The sequence below is a fragment of the Ascaphus truei genome, chromosome 21 (genome assembly GCF_040206685.1).
Source record: "Ascaphus truei isolate aAscTru1 chromosome 21, aAscTru1.hap1, whole genome shotgun sequence".
In the NCBI taxonomy this organism is placed as follows: Eukaryota; Metazoa; Chordata; class Amphibia; order Anura; family Ascaphidae; genus Ascaphus; species Ascaphus truei.
The window spans coordinates 29,872,920-29,896,150 of record NC_134503.1 but is presented as its reverse complement, the minus strand read 5'-3'; the positions used below and the strand labels follow the sequence as shown (position 1 = coordinate 29,896,150).

General features: G+C 48.8%; 1 protein-coding gene across 1 annotated transcript in view; it reads left to right on the top strand.

Annotated features, from left to right (window-relative positions):
- ASTN2 (astrotactin 2) overlaps positions 1 to 23,231 on the top strand; it is a 440,720-nt gene that overhangs the window by 197,131 nt on the left and 220,358 nt on the right. Inside the window, 2 exon segments of the mRNA XM_075579436.1 lie at positions 1,541 to 1,615; positions 8,358 to 8,495. Of these exon segments, the coding sequence (XP_075435551.1) occupies positions 1,541 to 1,615; positions 8,358 to 8,495 (213 nt within the window).

Genomic DNA, 23,231 nt, shown 5'->3' with positions numbered 1-23,231 from the left:
TGACATTGTGACCTCGCTAGTGAGAGGGTGACATTGTGACCTTGCTAGTGACAGCATGACATGAGGCGGTGACATTGTGAACTCGCTAGTGACAGCATGACATGAGGGGGTGACATTGTGACCTTGCTTGTGATAGCATGACATGAGGCGGTGACATTGTGACCTCGCTTGTGACAGCATGACAGGAGGAGGTGACATTGTGACCTCGCTAGTGAGAGGGTGACATTGTGACCTTGCTAGTGACAGCATGACATGAGAGGGTGACATTGTTTATTTATGTATAAAATATGTTACAGGAAGTAACACAGTGAGAGTTACGTCTCGTTTTCACGTATGTCCTGTGCACAGCGTTATAATAATACATGGTTACATTAAAAGAACCGGGTTATACAGTCAATTCAGACATTTCATGAACAGATAGAGTTGGAAAATTGGGTGCAGGGAATAAAGGGCTGGTGAGTTTCAGATTGAAATAGAGCAATTTTAACAACAACAAACATCAGCTAACGGCTCGCACCCTTCGGCTGCCCTTCGGCTGCCCTTCGGCTGTGCGCCTTTGGAGCGACGCAGATGTAGACTGAAGGAGTTCAGAATGAATGCAGCTGTGATTTCAGAGTCCCTTTGTCCTCCAGTTCATCAGTATTCCAGAGGGTGGAGGGGGGGTGGGGCTTATGAAACACAGCAGTAGGGATTAACCCATAGCGCGCTGGTTATGTGCAGAAGGGAGCAGCTCTTGGGGAACCCCTTCAGGCATCTGATGCCTTTGGGGGGACTCAGATGTAGACTGAAGGGGTTCATAATGAATGCAGCTGTGACCTCGCTAGTGACAGCATGACATGAGGGGGTGGCATTGTGACCTCGCTAGTGACAGCATGACATGAGGGGGTGGCATTGTGACAGCATGACATGAGGGGTGGCATTGTAAACTCACTAGTGACAGCATGACATGAGGGGGTGGCATTGTGACCTCGCTAGTGACAGCATGACATGAGGGGGTGGCATTGTGACAGCATGACATGAGGGGTGGCATTGTGAACTCACTAGTGACAGCATGACATGAGGGGGTGGCATTGTGACAGCATGACATGAGGGGTGGCATTGTGAACTCACTAGTGACAGCATGACATGAGGGGGTGGCATTGTGACCTCGCTAGTGACAGCATGACATGAGGGGGTGGCATTTTGACAGCATGACATGAGGGGTGGCATTGTGACCTCGCTAGTGACAGCATGACATGAGGGGGTGGCATTTTGACAGCATGACATGAGGGGTGGCATTGTGACCTCGCTAGTGACAGCATGACATGAGGGGGTGGCATTGTGACAGCATGACATGAGGGGTGGCATTGTGACATTGCTGGTGGTTATGTTACATGAGAGTGGGGGACATTAGGAGATTGCCTGCTAGCAGTTTGTCATTAACCTGCTGCCTGCACCAGTAGAGAAGGTGTTATGCAGGCTGTATGGGGACGGTGTGTGAGATGGGGACCCTGGGGACAGTGTGCCAGGCTTGCTGTCAATCTGCTCCTTCTCTCTCTAGACCCTGGCCGTACAACACACTGGAGAGAGGATATGACCTGGTGACCGGGGAACAAGCGCCAGAGAAAATCCTCAGGTCAGCAATGATGTCCAGCTTGCTACTGTCTGTCTGGTAACTCTTACACTGGCAGTGAAAGGGTTGATGACCTCTAACCCCCCCACCCCCAACTGCTCCTATAACTCCTCCCCTAACTGCTCATATAACCTCTCCCTATAACTCCTCCCCTAACTGCTCCCTATAACTCCTCCCCCAACTGCTCCCTATAACTCCTCCCCTAACTGCTCCTATAACCACTCCCTATAACTCCTCCCCTAACTGCTCCCTATAACTCCTCCCCTAACTGCTCCCTATAACTCCTCCCCTAGCTGCTCCCTATAACTCCTCCCCTAGCTGCTCCCTATAACTCCTCCCCTAGCTGCTCCTATAACCTCTCCCTATAATGCCTCGTCTAACCACTCCCCATATCTCCTTCTGTATGTTAGTACAAGTTGACACAAAGCCCCTCTGCACAGGCCATGACAGCGGTAATAATGACACTATTCACACGTGCCGCCCGATGTAAACGTCCCACAGGATCTGTCTCTTATACGCAGTTTGTCTGAAGTGTTTGTCTCTCTTAAGCCGGCATTCACTAAACACATTTACCAGTCAATATCCCCTGATAACGATCATTAGCGACATCCTTCTGTCTATTAAAGCCTTTCCCCCAAGCGATCAGCCTGCGCGTGTAGGATTATTACTGGCACGCGCTGTGTGTAACGCAGGTATCGACCGCCAATCGGCAGATAAGATTTTAATCGCAAAATGGCCCCGCTATTCACTGCGACCCAGTAAGTGACTTGCTCTGGAGCTCGCACACACGCCAGCCCTTAGTACAGGGCGGCCAACTGCAGTCCTCAAGGGCCACCAGCAGAATATCCCTGCTTCAGCACAGGTGGCTCAATCACTGGCTCAGTCGAAGACTGCACCATCTGTGCTGAAGCACCTGAAAACCTGTTGGTGGCCTTTGAGGATTGAAGTTGGCCAGTCTTTGACTGAGCCACTGATTGAGCCACTTGTGCTGAAGCAGGGATATCCTGAAAACCTGACCTGTTGGTGGCCCTTGAGGTTTGGAGTTGGCCACCCCTCCAGTAGTACCTTATACGGTTATATATTTACCCACCCTAATCTGTATCACCGGGACCCCCGGCAGTAACACACGTGGGTGTGCACTTTCATATACCAGAGGAGTCATTTCTCTGCACACAGAACAGTTTCCTTGTTACATTGTTTACCCCCCACTCACCCCTTATGTTTTATATGGAAGGGGTGCAGGGGTCGGCCAGAACTGAGCCGTGTTAAAGCGGCAATACTACTTCCCCCCTCCCTTTTTTTTTTTTCTTATTTGTACATGTAAAGCGTGTGACAATGTATAATTCCACTTTCTTACCTAAGGCCTCGGGCCTGGTGCCTCGGGCCGCGCTGAATCGTGCTCCTGCTCTGCCTCGCCTGCTCAAACTGGAGCTTTTTTGTGTCCTGGCAGGCGAGGCAGTGAGCGCGCTTTGGGGACGGAGGCGTGGCGGGAGACGGGGCTAGTCCCTCGCTCCCATTGGATGTGAGCGGTCACGTGTCCGCTCCCCTGAGCGGCAAATTTTAAACTTGCTTGTCTGCTGAAATTTTCTGAGCCTCCGCACTGCTAAAGCCGCGCTGATCACAGATGAAGGGGGTAAGTTCATCTGCTCAGCACGGCTCAGCGGGGTCTGTGGGACTATGTTGGCAAGTGTTCAGCGCTCCGGTTATAAAGCTGTAACAATCCTGTTTGTGTGCCTAACGAAATGGCCGCCTTCTAACTTTGTGCTGCACTCTGTGACATGCTGCAGCTGATATGTAACATTATATTACTAAGTGTAACATATTATTGTTACAGCTTTCAGAGCAATAAACAGTCTGCTGTTTGGAACACAGCAACAGATCTGTTTGTGATACTTTGTAGCCAAAGGGCAGAGCTTACAATGGTGTGTCAGACCCTGTTTCAAAAGAGAAAGTGGATATGACTTTCTAAATGGTTGCAGTAGCAATCAAAGGATGATCATTACATTAAAAAAAAAAAAAAATGTTATTAGGAGTTAAAAAACATGCAGACAGTATTATCTAATCCAGTGTTTCCCAACTCCAGTCCTCAGGGACCCCCAACAGGTCAGGTCTTAAGGATATCCCTGCTCCAGCACAGGTGGCTGCGTCACAATGACTGAGCCGCTGATTGACCCACCTGTGCTGTAGCAGGGATATCCTTAAGACCTGACCTGTTGGGGGTCCCTGAGGACTGGAGTTGGGAAACATCTAATACGACAGAACTGATTTATTTAAAAAAAAATTAAAAAAAAGTGTATAGTGTTTTTCACATTTTGCTGCTTTATCAATGATATAAATGCACCTGAGCAGGACGTGTGGAGTTTCTTTATCAGTGCAGGGAAACAGCAGCAGATTTAGGAATAAAAAACCTTGCAGGGATTTGCACGGGTTTGTTGAAGGAATGTCCGCTGTTTGGTTCCTAATCTAGGTTTGCTGCTTGGAAACTTGGATAAATAATTCCTTATTATGGGTACTTTATTATTGCTCCTCCAAGCATCCATGAATTATGGGGATTTGCCCCTATATTTCCCCATTGTGTGTCAGCTTGTGATTTGGGAGTTATAGGGAGTGTTATGTGGGGTAATAGGAGGAACTCTTTTTATTGAAAAAAATTTCCAACATTACTTTCCATAGAAAAACATTTCAAACAAAAAAAACTGCTCATTATGTACAAACTTATATTATATCAATATTAACTCAGCATTTGTTCCACCTTACTCCTCAACAGCAACTTCACATTCCTTTTATACACATTTTAATTGAAACTAAATAAAAGCCTTAACTATAACATTAATAGCTGCTACCTTTAAAGGATTAATTAATGAACAAACATTTTAAGCCCCCCTCCCCCCCCCCCCCAAAAAAAACACACAGTATTACTTTTTCTTTTTCCCCACATTATACCCCAATGACCCAAACCTCTTGACGGTCACTGAAGGTGGGATCATGTCCGAGTCTGTCTCTCTGGAAACATCCATAGTATGTTCCTCTTCGGATAAGGAAAGTTCCTCTACATCGTCTGAGTCCTCAGCTCTTGACCCCCAATCCTTTCTGAGAGCAGAAAAACGGTTTTTCGTAGCTACCTGAGGAACTTTACCAGCGGGACCTGCAGGACGTCGAAGGGTCCCTCCAAGTTTTTTCACCATGCTTTACTTCCTTTTCTTTTTCCCCTGTGCCCAAATCTGCACACTTTCTTTTTCTTTATTATTATTTTCCCTCACTTGGGTTTCCATCAAAGTAGGATCATCTGATTCCCCAGATTGTTCCCCTGCTGGGAGTAGATTTGGGGAGGTTCCTTCTAAGGGGTCTTCTGACATTTCCTGGGCCTTGTTTACACTCACAATAATTGTTTTTTCTGTAAGTGTTTCTGGGCAAACTGCATCCACAGGTGGTCCAGGACAAGCTCCGTCCCCAGGAGGATCTAAGCAAGCACCATACCTAGGCTGAACCAGACCAACCCCATCTGCAGGCGGATCCAGACATATTCTGTCTGCAACTTTCAGGGCCCGGTCATAAAGTGCTTCATTGTCTTCGAAGTCCACTTCCTGCTCCCATACTTTTGAAATATTATGCCAGGCTTCTGCGCAATTCGTGTATGAATGTCCAAATTTATCGCATAAATTACATCTGATGTTTGTACAACTTGCCCTCTCGTGGCCCAAGGAGTGGCACAAGTTGCATTTTAGAACATCACAAGACATGCTTAAATGTCTGGCTGAACCACATCTATGGCACAAGGTTGGCTGCCCATAGTAAAAACAATTTCCTTTTTCTCTTCCTATGAAGAAGGAGTTGGGCAAATGCTTTGTAACATTGCCATGCCGCCAAAGTCTGACTTGCACCTTCCAACCTCCAACCCAAATTTCTTCTGAGTCCATAATTCTTGTAGGTGGAGCCAGTACTTCGCATTGTCTGCCAAGCCATATCAGAATATCTGATATTGGGACTGATTCGTGTCTGAAGAGAATTGTCACCGACTTTGTTTCCGGTTTGGACACAGGAATAGCTGCAAAGGACTTCCATAATTCTGAATTTTTAAGACTCTCATATTTTGTCCAAAAGTAGTCCAGAGCCTGAGATCTCTTAAAGCTGACATCGTATTCGCATGAACCTGGAACATGGATAAGGGCATAAATGTCATCTGCACTGAAGCCCAAAGATTCTTTCAATAGATGTTTTCCTACAAAAATCCTATCAGGCTTCATCTCCTCTGTGCCCTTATATCTCAATTTTACCACATTTCTCCTTTTTAAAGGTTGTGCATTTCTGGTCACAGCGCTCACAAAGGATCTCCCACTCCAGGCTGAAGAGGGTGCTGTGTGAACTGGGGTTACCTTGATGCCATTACTTTGCTTTACCCCATCTTCTGATTGGGCCACTCTATCAGGAACTGTTTGGATAGGAGCAGCACTTTCAGTCTCTACAACCTTAACTTCACTCCCAGGCACTACAGGGTTAATGCAGTCTCCATTGCTGCTAATTACCACCTGCTGTTCTCCTCTCTCAGAGTTCTGAATCCCAGGACCAGCTAATAAGCATGGGTGTGGTTCTGCAAGTCCAGGTGAGCGTGGGTTCTCTGGCTCACTGCTCTCAGGCACAAACTCCATTTCCAGCTGATCTCCTCTCAGAGTTTCTAGGTTCTTGCTTTGCTGCTCTCCAGATTTCTTTGTAATTTCTTTAACTTCTCCCAGCGTGGGAGTCTGAGATAACCCAACATCACAGGTGTCGGCTGCTTTCTTTGCATGCAATGGTCTTTTACTCAGATCTTCTGCTATTAACCCCTGGGATGCTGGAAGCTCTGGAACAGATCCTTGCTCACAGTCTGATACACCCTGAGGTGAGTCCCCTTCCCTGAAGTCTTTGGACCCTATTACAGGGCTGTTACCTTCTCCTGTGGAAACCTTTAGCTTCCAGTCCTTTGCTTTCTTTTTTTTGTGCAACTTTACCCTTTGGGGTTTTCTTGGCAGTTGGTGGAATTAAACTGTCAGGATCTGAATCAGAGTTTTCCTGGGATAAGTTCTCTGTTTTATCTTTAGACTTTGCAGACTTGTTCTGGGATCTAGTTTCTCTCCCACTTCTTGTAGGCGTCACCAAACTTATCTTTTCTTGAGAGCATTTAATGGGGTTTTGGCTACCGTTTCCACAATATGAATCTGCACCTTGTTCTGCACTTTGCTCTGCACCCTGCTTGGCACTTTGCTCTGCACCCTGTTCAGCACTGGGTTAGCATTTCAATAGTTTTTAAAAGGGAACGTTTCTGTCTGACTGGAACCCCTGTTATTTTAGCAATCTCAACCTCCAACCGGGTTAATTCAACATGCAGATGATTTATTTGCTTCTTGCGCGTGTCTACCTCACGACCACGACATCTCTTTAACTTAATATTTTCTATTTCCAATTCGTCTACCTTCCTGTTATACTTCTTCAATAAAGCTTGTTTCTCTTCTTTTTTAAGCAGACTCTGTTCTGCCCCTTCCTTTCTCTCCAAACTCTCCTGTAACTTGCATTCAGCCTCACCAAGGCCTACACCCCCGCTGCAGCCTGCAGCCTCTCCTACTTCCATCTCCAACTCACAGCCACCAACCCCTGGGTCTAAGGCCATCCTGGCTCACCTGCAGCCCATCCTGGAGGAGTTATAGGGAGGGGTTATATGGAGTAATAGGAGGAGTTATAGGGAGAAGTTATATGGGGTAATAGGAGGAGTTATAAGGAGCAATTATATGGGGTAATAGGAGGAGTCATAGGGAGCGGTTATATGGGGTAATTGGACGATTTATAGGGAGTGGTTATATGGGGTAATTGGAGGAGTTGTAGGGAGCGGTTATATGGGGTAATAGGAGGAGTTATAGGGAGCAATTATATGGGGTAATAGGAGGAGTCATAGGGAGCGGTTATATGGGGTAATTGGACGATTTATAGGGAGTGGTTATATGGGGTAATTGGAGGAGTTGTAGGGAGCGGTTATATGGGGTAATAGGAGGAGTTATAGGGAGCGATTATATGGGGTAATAGGAGAATTTATAGGGAGTGGTTATATGTGGTAATTGGAGGAGATATAGGGAGCGGTTATATGGGGTAATAGGAGTTATAGGGAGAGGTTATATGGGGTAATTGGAGTTATAGGGAGAGGTTATATGGGGTAATTGGAGGAGTTGTAGGGAGCGGTTATATGGGGTAATAGGAGGAGTTATAGGGAGCGGTTATATGGGGTAATAGGAGGATTTATAGAGAGTGGTTATATGTGGTAATTGGAGGAGATACAGGGAGCGGTTATATGGGGTAATAGGAGTTATAGGAAGAGGTTATATGTGGTAATAGGAGTTATAGGGAGAGGTTATATGGGGTAATAGGAGTTATAGGGAGAGGTTATATGGGGTAATAGGAGTTATAGGGAGAGGTTATATGGGGTAATAGGAGATACAGGGAGCGGTTATATGGGGTAATAGGAGTTATAGGGAGAGGTTATATGGGGTAATAGGAGTTATAGGGAGAGGTTATATGGGGTAATAGGAGGAGTTAGAGGGAGCGAACGGTTATATGGGGTAATAGGAGGAGTTATAGAGACAGGGAATGGAAATGCCTGTATTCGCTGCAGTCCCACGATTAGCATTGCTTTGATCCGTAGTCTCGATCTGAATATGTCAGTCCTGTTTTCTGTCTGGGTGTCGCCTCCGTGGCTGTAACATGTCCCCTGTTTGGTTTGCAGATCCACATACAGCCTAGGACAGGGCCTGTGGCTACCGGTCAGTAAGAGCTTTGTCGTCCCTCCCGTGGAGTTGTCTATAAACCCTCTGGCCAGCTGCAAGACGGACGTCCTGGTGACAGAAGACCCTGCAGATGTGCGGTAAGAACCAATGTGCATTAGTATTTAGTGGTGTAAATGGAGCGGGCAGGGACAGGTTTGTGCCTCTCCTGAAGAAGCCTACACGCCTCCTAAAATACGTCCCCCAATCTCCAGCGATGTGCCGCCTCTCTGTTCAAGGTTGCCTCCACTCTGTCCCTCTTGTCTTTACTGCTCTGTGACTCCTCAGCTTCCCCCTCTTTGTCACCTTCTTAGTGAAGTATTTCTGTATATTCCAGCGGTCTCCTTCAGTGCATTTATATACACTGTAACCCAGGGGTGGCCAACTGTAGCCCTCAAGGGCCACCAACAGGTCAGGTTTTCAGGTTATCCCTGCTTCAGCACAGGTGGTTCAATCTGTGGCTCTGTCGTTAACTGTCCAACTTCAGTCCTCAAGGACCACCAACAGATCAGGTTGTCGGCTGAGCCACTGATTGAGCCACCTGTGCTGAAGCAGTGATATCCCGAATGCCTGACTTGTTGGTGGCCCTTGAAGAATGGAGTTTGCTCCTCCTGCTGGTACCAGTACTCTGTAAGTCTCTCGATCTCCCACTGAGGCCGAGTCCATGGTCCCTGCTCGCGTGCTGAGGGGCCGCAAGCGTTCTCAGCAGCCGTCAGGGGGCGGTCCGGGGCCGGGCGCGGGCCAGTGACGTCACGGAGCTGGTTCGCCCTCATTGGGCGAACCGCTCCCGTGACCGGCCTGTCTCGCCGGCAAGCGGGGGAATTTAAAATTCCCCCAACATCTGCGCTTCCGCAAGCGCGCGGAAGCGTAGGCGAGCCCCTACTAAAGCCGCTCTAATTGCGGCTGTAGGGGCTCAGTGCTGAGCGGGAGCGCGTGTCAGCACGCTTCCGCAAGCAAGCAGCAAACATGTCCGGGGCCTGAGCGCTTTAGAGCATAGAATCCTCTGGTATAGTTTGTCTTGTTCCTTTGAATGCCGCTCCCGTGTTATACCACATATTACTGTATTATGTAATAACACAGGTTTCATTCTGGGCTGAGAGGGTCAAATTTGCAAGTGTGGAGTGGGGAGCCAGAGCAGGGGCGACGCGCAGGGTGCACGGGGTTAAACGCCTGCCAGATACACACACACACATTTTTAAGTCTTTAAATGTAGCTAAAATGACATTACAACAAGCTTGTGGCCTTTCTTTCTTGTAAATGTTTTCTGATCTGGCCCTTTGGAGACCTGATTGAAGAGCCCTGATATCTGATATACACTACAATATATACACAGTCTCACATCTGCATATACACACCACCCCGTTATACACACATCTATATATGTGTACAGACGTACACCCACCCACACGCATATACATTGTACAGCCACATGATGTATAGTGCTAATGTGCACTTTGCACCCACACCAAGGCTGGCATCGAGTTTCACACCAGTGATTCCCACTTCAGAGGCCAGCACCGCGATCATTGTGTGCAGTATGTTCTTGTAGCCTGCGTGAGTTATGTAGCTTTTCTTTGTGTTTTTGTTTAAAGCTTTCTCCAATAATTATTGGATTTTATTTGCAGCCAGTGAATAGAATTAATATACTCTTCAGACATGAAGCAATTTAGTATTTTGTACAGAATATGGACTCCCCACAAAGTAAAGACTTCCAGGATTTGTAATCTGCAGAGAGGAGGGTCACACACAGAGGCATGCTGGGGGGGGGGCGGGGGGGATTGTGAAGGAAGAGATTGCAGTGGGATGGAGGAGAGGAGACTGCGAGGGGGAGAGGTGACTGCTAGGAGGAGGTGGGAGGAGGGGAGACTGCGGGGGGGGGGAGGAGAGGAGACTCCGAGGGGGGAGGAGAAGAGGAGACTCCAAGGTGGGAGGAGGAGAGGAGACTGCGAGAGGGGAGGAGAAGAGAAGACTGCGAGAGGGGAGGAGGAGACTGCGAGACGGGAGGAGCAGAGGAGACTGCAATGGGGGAGGAGGAGGTGGGTGGAGGAGACTGTGAGGGGGGAGGAGGAGAGGAGACCGTGAGTGGGGAGGAGGAGAGGAGACACCCGAATGGGGAGGAGGAGATGAGACTGCAAGCGGGAGGAGGAGAGGAGACTGTGAGGGGGGAAGTGGAGAGGAGACTGCGAGGGGGGAGGAGACTGCACGGGTGGGGGAGGAGAGAAGACTCGGGGAGGAGGAGACTCATAATGAGGAGGAGGAGACTCATAGGCGGGAGGAGGAGAGGAGACTCAGAGGGAGAAGGAGGAGAGGAAACTGAGGGGGGAGGGAGGAAGAGATGAGGCTGAGAGGGAGGAGGCAGAGAGGGAGAGGAAGGTGAAGAGGGGGAGGGGAGAGGAGGGGGAGTTGAGATTGTCAGGGACTAAGAGAAACAGGAACACGCTACTCAGAATCTGGTGGAGGAGAGGAGAGAGAGGACAGAGGACAGAGAGAGAGGGGGGAGAGGAAGACAGGACAGAGAGAAACAGTGCTTCTAAGATGGAAATAAAGAGATATTTGGACACACCAAGAGGGGAGATTGGGAGAGTGCATGATATCTGGGGACATACTGTATCTGGTCCACGTGGGTGTGTATTTGAGACGCAGCAGCAGGAAGAAGTGTTATCTCCCAGGAATACCTGTGTGCTTAGCAGCCATAGCACAACATGGGCACAGAGGGTATTACTGCGGCTCAGTGAGCAGGAGGCACTGGCACAACAACCCAGTATTGTATTGTATTGTATGTCTTTATTTATATAGCGCCATTAGTGTACATAGCGCTTCACAGTAGTAATACACGTGGTAATCGAATAAATAACAGATAATATAAATAACAGATCATGGGAATAAGTGCTTTAGACATAAGAGTAACATTAAGGAAGAGGAGTCCCTGCCCCGAGGAGCTTACAGTCTAATTGGTAGGTAGGGAGAACGTACAGAGACAGTAGGAGGGAGTTCTGGTAAGTGCGTCTGCAGTATAGTGCAGGAAGTCTTTACCTATAAGAGTAGGAACATAAAGGTGGTAATGCCAACCGCTACGGGGAAAGCACAAGTGTTACTAAGCCCGCCGGAGAACGGCACGCACAGCCGGCCATCACGGTGAAGCCAGCATGGTAACAATGTCCGTGACACCTCCACATTGTTTTGACCTTGAGATTCCCCCGTACTGCACCGACACACTTTATTCGAGCAAATACCTGGTATGTACCTGGCAGATACCTGGAATGCGCCGCTCCTCACCTCTGACAAGCCCCGTTGCATTTGCCTTCCCAGCCTGGGTTCATGCCTGGCTGATGGGCGGCTGATTTGTTAAATGATAATGATTAGGATTTAATAGGCTGCAATGCTTCGCGTGTCTACCAGATGGCATAAATTCATGAATTGTAATGCAGTATATATATATATACTGTGCAGTATTGCAGCCAGGGGGAATAAAATGCTTCAATCCCTGCCTAGAAAATAACCCAATATACTCGGGCAGAAAACAGTCACAAACCTCAATACACCCGGGTATACCCGAATTCGTGGGACTAGCCGAGCTCGAATAAAGTGTGTCGCCAGTGTATGTCACTGGCCCGTTGTAACGGATTGGGGGTCCATTTTCTTAGGGGGATGTCTGCATGGCAGACAGTGTAATAATCACAAGCACCGACGGAGAGCGGGCAGGTGGAATTCTGGGCAGAAGAGCTTACAATCTATTAAGAATCGCTATTTATCAACATAGTATTGTTGCGACAATGTCCGATAAGTCGATATTGGCATATTTTTCATTACTGCTCTCAATCAGCCGTGCGCCAGTGACATTTCAAGGACAGAGAGTAACATGCCGCTAACAAGCAGAAAGCCGAAATGGCAATTTAAATGAGATCTGGCACCTCTCTCACCCCATCCCCTTCCCCCCCCTGTGTTATCCCCCTTCCTCTTAACCCCTTCCCTCCCACCATCTCTGATAATCAGGGACAGAGAGCAGGGAGGGGAGTCTATATTCATCTATTTTAATGTATTAAAAGAAATGAAAACCTTGAATTTATAAAGAAATACCAAATAACTTTGTAACATTAACAATGAAAATCGTGGATCAAAATCCCCATATCTTAACAATGGAAATGTTTTCAAATGATTTAAAACATTTATTTTTTTACTGTTCTTATTAAACAGGTCTGTAATATCTCGATAACTATGGTCATCGTGATGCATGTGTTACCCCAGGGGGCTCAATTCCAGTCCTCAAGCCCCCCCCCAACAGGTCAGCTTTCCAGGATATCCCTGCTTTTGCACGTGGCTTAATCAGTCCCTGCTTCAGCACAGGTGGCTCAATCTGCGATATCCTGAAACCCTGACCTGTTAGGGGGGTTTAAGGACTGAGTTTAGCCGCCCCTTGGCTCCAACGCCCAACCAGCCCTACGTCAGTAGGGCCTCCGCTGGGCCAGGGCCTCTGACATTCCAGGGACGTCATTAGGGCACTGAACGTGTCTTTATCGTGTCTTTATCGGGGGAATTTGCTGGTTATTGCCCAGCCCTAAAACATACCAGGCATGTAAGGGAGATCTCTGGAAATGGGATCTCATTCCCCGCTCCGAAATAACAGCTCCGCTGCCAGGAGAAGCGGAGGACTGACGGTGCGCATTACAGAGTTCCAGGCTCATGCCTCACATCGGGACCTGCTCAGAGTCCCTCACTCCCCTCCTCTTCCTACTGGCAGACACAATCAGCCCCTTCCCGTCTCCTCTGCTCGCTCCGGGGAACGAGAAGTCATTTACTTGTGTTTGGCTGAGAGCCAGCCTTGTCACGGGCTGTCACTGGTACTGATAAGTCAGCATTCACCGCCTAAGGAATCCGAGAGCTCTGCAGTAACCCCATCATGGCTGCACTGCGCCAAGGGCTTCTACAGAGGTTGGGTTACCTCCCAGCTGGAGGGCCGTAACAGCAGTGTGAGCCTGTTGGGCTGTTCAGTGCAGTGTCGGGACACCTGTTCTATGGAATAGGAAGGGTTTTGTGCAGAATGAAGTATGATAATGTGTTGTAGTTCAGAGCTCTTGTAGCCGTATTGCTTGTTGGTTGTGATAACTTTCAGGGAACCAATATATGTTTCATGGGTGACAATTATAGTGTTTAGTGTATAGAGCTTTCCAAACCTCACAGGTCTCTTCTTCACATGTACAGAGCTTTCAAACCTTCACGGGTCTCTTTCTCACATGTACAGAGCTTTCAAACCCTCACAGATCTCTTCTTCACATGTAGAGAGATTTCAAACCCTCACAGGTCTCTTCTTCACATATACAGAGCTTCCCAAACCTCAGAGGTGTCTTCTTCACATGTACAGAGCTTTCAACCCCTCACAGGTCTCTTCTTCACATATACAGAGCTTCCCAAACCTCAGAGGTGTCTTCCTCTTGTGCAACTATTACCACATATAACCGCTCCCTATAACTCCTCCTATTACCCCATATAACCACTCCCTATAACTCCTCCTATTACTCATATAACCGCTCCCTATAACTCCTATACCTCATATAACACTTCCCTATAACTCCTCCTATTACTCCATATAACACTTCCCTATAACTCTTCCTATTACTCCATATAACCGTTCCCTATAACTCCTCCTATTACACCATATAACCGTTTCCTATAACCCCATATAACTGCTCCCTATAACTCCTCCTATTACCCCATATAACCGCTCCCTATAATTCCTCCTATTACCCCATATAACCGCTCCATATAATTCCTCCTATTACCCCATATAACCGCTCCCTATAACTCCTCCTATTACCCCATATAACCGCTCCCTATAACTCCTCCTATTACACCATATACCCGCTCCCTATAACTCCTCCTATTACCCCATATAACCTCTCCCTATAACTCCTCCTATTACCCCATATAACCTCTCCCTATAACTCCTCCTATTACCCCATATAACCTCTCCCTATAACTCCTCCTATTACCCCATATAACCTCTCCCTATAACTCCTCCTATTACCCCATATAACCGCTCCTTATAACTCCTCCTATTACCCCATATAACCTCTCCCTATAACTCCTCCTATTACCCCATATAACCGCTCCCTACAACTCCTCCTATTACCCCTTATAACCGCTCCCTATAACTCCTCCTATTACCCCTTATAACCGCTCCCTACAACTCCTCCTATTACCCCTTATAACCGCTCCCTATAACTCCTATTACCCCTTATAACCGCTCCCCATTGATACGATTTTTTGCTTGCTATGTGAGATTGCCTCTTTAGGATCAAAAATTCATACGGATTCAAAGGGATGAATACAATCTGCACCCTTTAATATCCCCCAAGGTAGAGTAAGATTGACTGGCTCGTTAAGAAACATTGCGCGGATCTGCGAAATAATTAACAACTTGCGGCTTCATTCAGGGCTGTATCCCACAAGTGCTCAATCCCACAAGTGCTCAATCAAAAATGTAATTTGCTTCCGCTCCCATTTAGGACGAGACGAAAAAGCACATTCCTTCGATGTTCAAACACTCTAATTAAGAAAGGTGTGTGCGTGCGTCTTCCTCATGGGGGAGCCAGTTGTGCCGCAGGCAATAGAATTCGCCCACAACGGCTATGATGGCATGGTACGTACGTGGGGCGTGTACCCACAGATACTGCGTCACGTCTGGGGAAAACTAGTGCAATTGTGAAGCAAAACTGAAGTGTTTTCATCTTGCATTGCCTAGAGTCAATGGGGTTTATGAGCTAAAGCAATTTAAGAGCAAATAAAGATGGACGAGGTTTGTGACAGGGTAAATAAAAGCCACCAGTTATATGCCTGGAAAACCTATGTCTAGTCTGCAGTGCAGCACTGACTAGGTTAAACTTCAGCTGGGAACCTCCAGGACAATTAGTTGGATCCCAGCTGCCTAATCAAGGTGTGTTAAAACCCAGGTTGTAGACACATGGAGTTTGGCTGTTGATGAGAGAGGAGTAAGCTGCTAAAGTGATTCCTGAAAACAAGGTCTGAGTAGCAAAGTAGTGAAACTGTGAACTGTCTGTCCCCTGCATAGAAAAAGGGTAGCTGCATATATATAAACTGTCTGCTAAAGAGAAACTGTTTTGTCCGGTTTGCTGAAGGAAAAACCATTTTCGTTTGTTGCTGAAAAATAGCTATTTTTGTTTTGTGTGCTGTATATTTTTCAAGGCAAAATAAAACAGCCTTGTCAAGAAACCCACGTGTGTAGTTGCATGTACCCTGCAACAAGGTTTCATTGCCCCTCTTCAGTGTGGGATAGTGGGGTGCAGATGGGGGGAGACCGATCACAGCTTCCCCTGGCCAGGCAGCAAGTAATCTTGAGGGGCTATGGCTGCTTCTGACTTCTATCGGGCCTAGGGACTGCAGGAATATATTTTTATATATGTATATCTGTATCATTTTATTTATATAGGGCCAACGGTGTACGCAGGACTGTACACAACTGCAATACAAGGTAAATTGCCAACAATGGGAATAAGTGCAACAGGTAAATGACCACATAAGGCAAAGGGAGACCCTGCCCCAAAGAGCTTACAATCTAAGTGTTGGGAGGCTTACAGACACAGGAGTAAAGTGCATTATTAGAAGGGCAGTCAGGAAGGTCACCGCACATCTGGAGTTCGTGGCGGAGGCGGAAATCATTACATAAGAAGCTTCTTTAAGAGGTGGATTTTCAGCTGGGCTCTGAATGAGGATAGTGAAGGTGCTCGGGGAATAGTAAGTGGAAGAGCGATCCGCAGGTAGGGAGAGATCAGTGAGAGAGTGTTTAGACTGGAGAGGGCTGCAGGGGTGAAGGGGCAAAGATGAGACCACCTTGGGTAGAGTGTAAGAGATGATTAGGGGTGTAACGAGAGATCAGAGTCCCTCGGCTCCGGGGAAGGTTGGTCTGGCAATGTTTGACTGTTGTGAGATTCTGCACTGACACTGCCATTGATTGCTACGGAAACTCTGTGATATTGTGCCTTATAACAGGATATGTGATGTGATCTGGGGGGACCCCACGCTGCTTCCGTAGGCTTTGATGCACTGCAGAAAGATGGAGGGAAAGTGATGCAGGAGAATTTGCTACATCTCATTATGACCTGTGAGTCTGTAACTCGTCCTGTTACCCCATATAACCGTTTGTTACGCCGGTGCTGCCCGCAGACCAGACCCGTTCCTTTCACTGAGGTGAGGAACGTATAGAGGCACGCACCCGCAGCAAAGGGAGCGTGTCCGGAGTGTGGTGATTTGGCGTTGCCAGGCCAGGTGATGTTTAGCTAGCAATACTTGCCGGTACCGGTGTAGAAATGGCGTCGTCGTTGCCGTTAGCCAAGGTCAGGGATTGGAGAATTCCGGAAGGTCGTTTGTCCAAGCAGGGGTCGAGAGCCAGAGAGAGACGTCCGCCAAGCCAAGTCGTAACCTGAGAGAATGAGAGAGAAAACGCCAGAGTAGTAATCCAAGTGGAAACTATGTCGAGCAATGAACGATAGGAAGGACTGGCATTATAAAGTGTGGCTGACCAATCAGAGGGGAAGGCAGGCCTGGAGGACTGCGTGGAGCCATCCTGGATAGGCTCCCTTGATTGGCAGGCAGGTGAGGACTCTTGTTTTGACAGGAGATCTTATTACTGTGTTGGGGGCGGGTTTTCACTGCAAGAGCAGTGAATAAATTAACTTCACCCGGCGCGCGCTGTTCAGGCGCGCGCCCGGGCAAGATGGCGGCCGCGTGAGAGAATGCAGGGAGCCGGGGACGCCGAGGACGGCGGGGAACCCCCAGAACCGCCGGAGGTGAGTGACGCTGGCGAGGGACGCGCGCCACGGCAGCGGGGGTAGATACAGGAACAGAGGAACCAGGGCGCGGACGCCGCGATCCCTGAATCCTCACAGTACCCCCCCCCTCAGGATCGGCCTCAGGACGATCCTTCCATGGTTTTGATGGAAACTTCTCTCGGAAGCGTTTGAGGAGTCCTGGAGCATGAATATCTTTCAGGGGTACCCATGACCTCTCTTCGGGTCCAAAACCTCTCCAGTGTACCAAGAAGTGGACTTTACCTCTTGAAAGACGGGAATCCAGTAAGGCTTGTATCTCGTATTCTTCGTTACCCTGTACCATCACAGGATCTGGTTTAGAAGTGTGGTCCGGAAAGAGGTTACTGGAGATGAATGGCTTGAGAAGCGAGGTGTGAAAGACATTCGGAATTCTCATGCTTTGAGGAAGTTGGAGTCGGAAGGAAACCAGATTTACCTGCTCCAAGATGGAAAAGGGACCCAGAAACCTAGGAGCCAATTTGAGGGAAGGCGTTTTGAGATGGATGTTCTTGGATGATAGCCAAACCTTGTCTCCGGTTTTGTAGTTAGGTGCCGGATGACGGTGACGATCAGCCTGGTTTTTGGATGACAATGACGCTTTTTGTAGTGCAGATTGGATTCTGGACCAAGAGTCCTGTAGGAGGGCAATGTGCTCGTCCACGGCTGGTATTCCAGAGGAGTTTTTAGAAATAGGTAGACAAGCCGGATGGAATCCATAGTTGATGAAGAAGGGGGTCTCGCGGGTAGACTCATTCCTGGAAGAATTAAAGGCGAACTCAGCCCAGATAAGTAATTCTGCCCAGTCATCCTGAGAATTCGAGACGAAGCACCTTAAGTATTTCTCGAGGGATTGATTAACCCTCTCGGTCTGTCCGTTAGATTGAGGGTGATAACCAGAAGAAAAGGAAGATGAGATACCCAGTCTCTTGGTGAAATTTCTCCAGAACTTGGAGACGAACTGTGAACCCCGATCAGACACGATGGATATGGGAATCCCATGGATCCGAAAAATCTCTTTGGAGAAAATATCAGCTAGGGCGGGTGAGGAGGGTAAACCTTTGAGAGGAATAAAGTGTGCCATTTTGGAAAACCGATCCACCACCACAAGAATGGTATTCATGCCATTCGACCTTGGCAACTCCACAATAAAATCCATCGATATGTGGGACCAGGGACGCTCCGGAATAGGTAAAGGTAAGAGGAGACCCTGAGGTTTCTGACGAGGAATTTTGTTACGCGCACATACCGGACAGGACCGTGTAAATTCAAGAATGGTCTTTACCATATTGGGCCACCAGAAAGTGCGACGGATGAGGTCCAAAGTTTTCTTGAATCCAGGATGCCCTGCCGAACGGGCGGCATGTCCCCAATCCAGTATTTCAGGAATGAATTTGGGTTCCACGTACAAGGAGTCTTTAGGAACAACCAGACCGATCGGAAGATTCTCTTGAGATTTGATGATCCTCTCAAGATTCTTGAATGCTACAGCTGCTAAGATTCTTTGTTTAGGAAGGATGGACTCGGTGGTCTTTTCTGATCTCTCTTCAGAAGAGTATTGCCGGGAGAGAGCATCCGCTTTGACGTTCTTAGTGCCGGGAATATATGAGAGAACAAAATTAAATCTAGAAAAAAATAACGACCAGCGGGCTTGGCGGGGACCTAAACGACGGGCATTCTCAATATACAATAAGTTTTTATGGTCCGTGAGAATAGTGAATGGCTCTTTAGACCCCTCCAGAAGATGTCTCCATTCTTGAAGAGCCAACTTGACGGCCAAAAGTTCACTATTGCCCACGTCATAATTTCTCTCTGCAGAGGAGAATTTTTTGGAGAAAAACCCGCAAGGATGAAGTTTATCCTGGGAAGAAAATTTCTGAGACAGAACCGCACCAGCCCCACAGTCCGAAGCGTCAACCTCTAGGGTGAATGGGAAATTCGTGTTTGGGTGTCGAAGGATGGGGGCAGAGACAAAAGTTTGTTTCAGCGTCTCGAATGCCGTGACTGCCTCTGGAGACCAAGATGAAAGGGTCTGCACCTTTTTTGGTCAGTGCTGTGATAGGAGCGACAATGGTAGAAAAGTTATGGATAAACTTCCGGTAATAGTTAGGAAAACCTAAAAACCGTTGAATAGATTTGAGGGAATTGGGTTGCGGCCAATCTACGACGGCTTGCAGTTTCTCTGGGTCCATGGCCAAGCCTTTGTTGGAGATGATGTATCCGAGAAAGGAAGTGGTAGACTGATGAAAAATGCATTTCTCCATTTTAGCAAACAACCGGTTCTCTCGGAGGTGTGAAAACACAAACTTCGTGTGGATGATATGATCCTGTAAGTTTTGAGAAAAAATAAGGATGTCATCCAGGTATACAATGACAAAGCGATTAAGAACGTCCCGAAAGATATCATTGATGAAGTCCTGAAAAACTGCCGGTGTGTTGCATAACCCTAAGGGCATCACTAGATATTCGTAGTGTCCGCTACGGGTGTTGAAGGCAGTCTTCCATTCATCGCCCTCCCGGATGCGGATGAGGTTGTATGCCCCACGGAGGTCCAGTTTAGTAAAGAGGTTGGCCCCCTGAAGTCTATCAAAGAGTTCGGAGATGAGTGGGAGAGGATAACGATTCTTCACCGTGATATGGTTCAGACCCCGGTAATCAATACATGGTCTGAGAGTCCCATCTTTTTTTTTGACAAAGAAGAATCCGGCCCCCGCAGGAGAATTGGAATGCCGTATGAAGCCCCGCTTAAGATTCTCACGAATATATTCGTCCATAGCTTCGGTCTCGGGCAGCGAGAGAGGGTAAGATTTGGCCTTAGGCAAGGTATAACCAGGTACCAGGTCAATCGGACAATCGGAGGAACGATGAGGGGGTAGAAGCTCAGACTGTGTCTTGCTAAAAACGTCCAAAAATTCAGCGTATGGAGAAGGTAACTCCCTCAGGGAACTGGATGTGTTGGCTAATAGAAAGGATGGTTGCTTGATAGACAAAGAAGGTTCCTCTGACCTTGACCTCCAGTTAATAGGGTTAGGAGAAACCCAATCGATGAGTGGATTATGCTTCTGTAACCAGGGCAAGCCAAGCGTGATAGGTGTTCCCGGGGCATGAATAACGTCAAAACCCAGAGTCTCTTTGTGAGAATGAGTAGAAAGGGTGATAGGTCCGGTCTCTAAGGAGATATAGGCCGGGGTGAGAGGCCAATTATCAATCCCGACCAAGGCAACGGGAGAGTCCTTCCTGGAAAGCGGAATCTGATTTTGTTCAGAAAAGGTTTGATCTATGAAGTTCCCTCCTGCGCCGGAATCGATAAATGCTGCTGTGGAGGTGCGGAAAGTCGGCCCTGAAAGGGAGACGGGAATAATCAATCTTTTGGGAAGTTCCCTTCTGAGAGGGGGACAAGGAGATTCAGTACCCAGAGAGCGCCCCTTCGTACTCACTGGGCTTAGTCGTTTCCCGGAGATGGTGGATGGTTACGAGTGCGCTGCTCAGAAGCTCCGCAATGATGGCACGACTCCCCAGTAGAGCGGAGTTGTCGTAACGGTGCCCGAGGTTGCTGAACTCCAAGTTGCATCGGCTCTGGAGCCTCCAGCGCCGGTAGCGGGGAGAAGACGGGTCTCTGGGTAGTAGAGAACCTGGAAAAGGAAGCACGGAAAGGCGTAGACCGGGGATGCTGACGCTGAGCGCGGCGTACCTGAAGACGCTGATCCATACGAATGGCCAGGGAGATGAGGTCCTCCAGTAATTCTGGCCTGGGTTGAGAAGCAAGTTCATCCTTCAGGGAATCCGATAGGCCTTTCCAGAAGACGGCGACTAAGGCTTCCTGACCCCAATGAGTCTCAGCTGCTATAATTCTGAATTCCAAGGCGTATTGGCCCACAGGCCGACGTCCCTGTGTAAGCTCTAGCAGGGAATCAGAAGCAGTCTCTTGACGTGCGGGGGTATCAAAAACCTGTCGAAAGTCCCGTCTGAAGGCCGCGTAATCGCGGGTAATATCAGGGCGTAGTTCCCAGATCGGAGAGGCCCATGCCAGTGCATTACCTGTGAGCAAACTATATACGTAGGCTACCTTTTTCCGGCCAGTAGCATACAGCTGTGGAGCCATCTCGAACTGGATCTCGCACTGGTTGAGAAAGCCACGACAGGCGTGTGGATCCCCTGCGTAGGGCCTCGGAGCCGGAATCTTCGGAACTGAGAATGAAGTGGAAGATAAGTCAGGCTGCGCCGGAGGTGCAGCCGCAGGAGGTGCCTGTAGAGAATGGTCCTGTACCAGTTGGGAGAGGAGAGCCACTTGATCCGTTAAGGCCTGGATTTGTTGGTACATGGCCGTCATCATAGAGTCCACATCAGTCTGGTCTGCGTCTTGTGGGCTCGACATAATGTTACGCCGGTGCTGCCCGCAGACCAGACCCGTTCCTTTCACTGAGGTGAGGAACGTATAGAGGCACGCACCCGCAGCAAAGGGAGCGTGTCCGGAGTGTGGTGATTTGGCGTTGCCAGGCCAGGTGATGTTTAGCTAGCAATACTTGCCGGTACCGGTGTAGAAATGCCGTCGTCGTTGCCGTTAGCCAAGGTCAGGGATTGGAGAATTCCGGAAGGTCGTTTGTCCAAGCAGGGGTCGAGAGCCAGAGAGAGACGTCCGCCAAGTCGTAACCTGAGAGAATGAGAGAGAAAACGCCAGAGTAGTAATCCAAGTGGAAACTATGTCGAGCAATGAACGATAGGAAGGACTGGCATTATAAAGTGTGGCTGACCAATCAGAGGTGAAGGCAGGCCTGGAGGACTGCGTGGAGCCATCCTGGATAGGTTCCCTTGATTGGCAGGCAGGTGAGGACTCTTGTTTTGACAGGAGATCTTATTATTGTGTTGGGGGCGGGTTTTCACTGCGAGCAGTGAATAAATTAACTTCACCCGGTGCGCGCTGTTCAGGCGCGCGCCCGGGCAAGATGGCGGCCGCGTGAGAGAATGCAGGGAGCCGGGGACGCCGAGGACGGCGGGGAACCCCTAGAACCGCCGGAGGTGAGTGACGCTGGCGAGGGACGCGCGCCACGGCAACGGGGGTAGATACAGGAACAGAGGAACCAGGGCGCGGACGCCGCGATCCCTGAATCCTCACACCGTTCCCTATAACTCCTAATACCCCATATAACCGCACCCTATAACTCCTCCTATTACCCCATATAACCGCACCCTATAACTCCTATTACCCCATACAACCGCTCCCTATAACTCCTCCTATTACCCCATACAACCGCTCCCTATAACTCCTCCTATTACCCCATACAACCGCTCCCCATAACTCCTCCTATTACCTTATATACCCGCTCCCCATAACTCCTCCTATTACCTTATATACCCGCTCCCCATAACTCCTACTACCCAATATAACCGCTCCCTATAACTCCTCCTATTACCCCATACAACCGCTCCCTATAAGGCCGTGTCAACGCTGGCGCTGAGCGCGCTTACCTCCTTAAATCTTTACCTTCCCGTCCAGGCTCACGCGACGCGCCCTCGCTCAGGCTCTCACGCTCTCTATAGCTCGGTGCTTGGGGAGACAAGGGAGTTTGACTTCGGAGCTCAGAGCAGGGTCACATGACCCTGCTCTGACCAATGGAGAGAGAGAGAGGCAGTGCTGAGCGGAGAGATGCAAAGGTGTGGGGGGGGGGGGGTGGAGAGATGTGAAGGGGGGGAGCGGAGAGATGCGAAGGGGGGAGGGGAGCGGAGAGATTCAAAAGGGGGGGGAAGGGGGAGATGCGAAGGTGGGAGGAGAGGGGTAGGGGGGAAAGGAGAAGGGGGGAGGAGGAGGAAAGGGAGAGAGGAGGGAGAAGAGGGAGGGAGAGAAAGAATGCACAGACACAGCCCCGATCCAGCCAATTACACGCCCCCCCTTCATTGCCACGCCCCCTGCTCCGCTCCTGCTCTAAATTTATTGCCGGTCGTTGGTGACGTCACCACTCTCAAGCATGAGCGCGGTCAGCACCAGTGGGGACTCAGCCTAACTCCTCCTATTGTCCCATA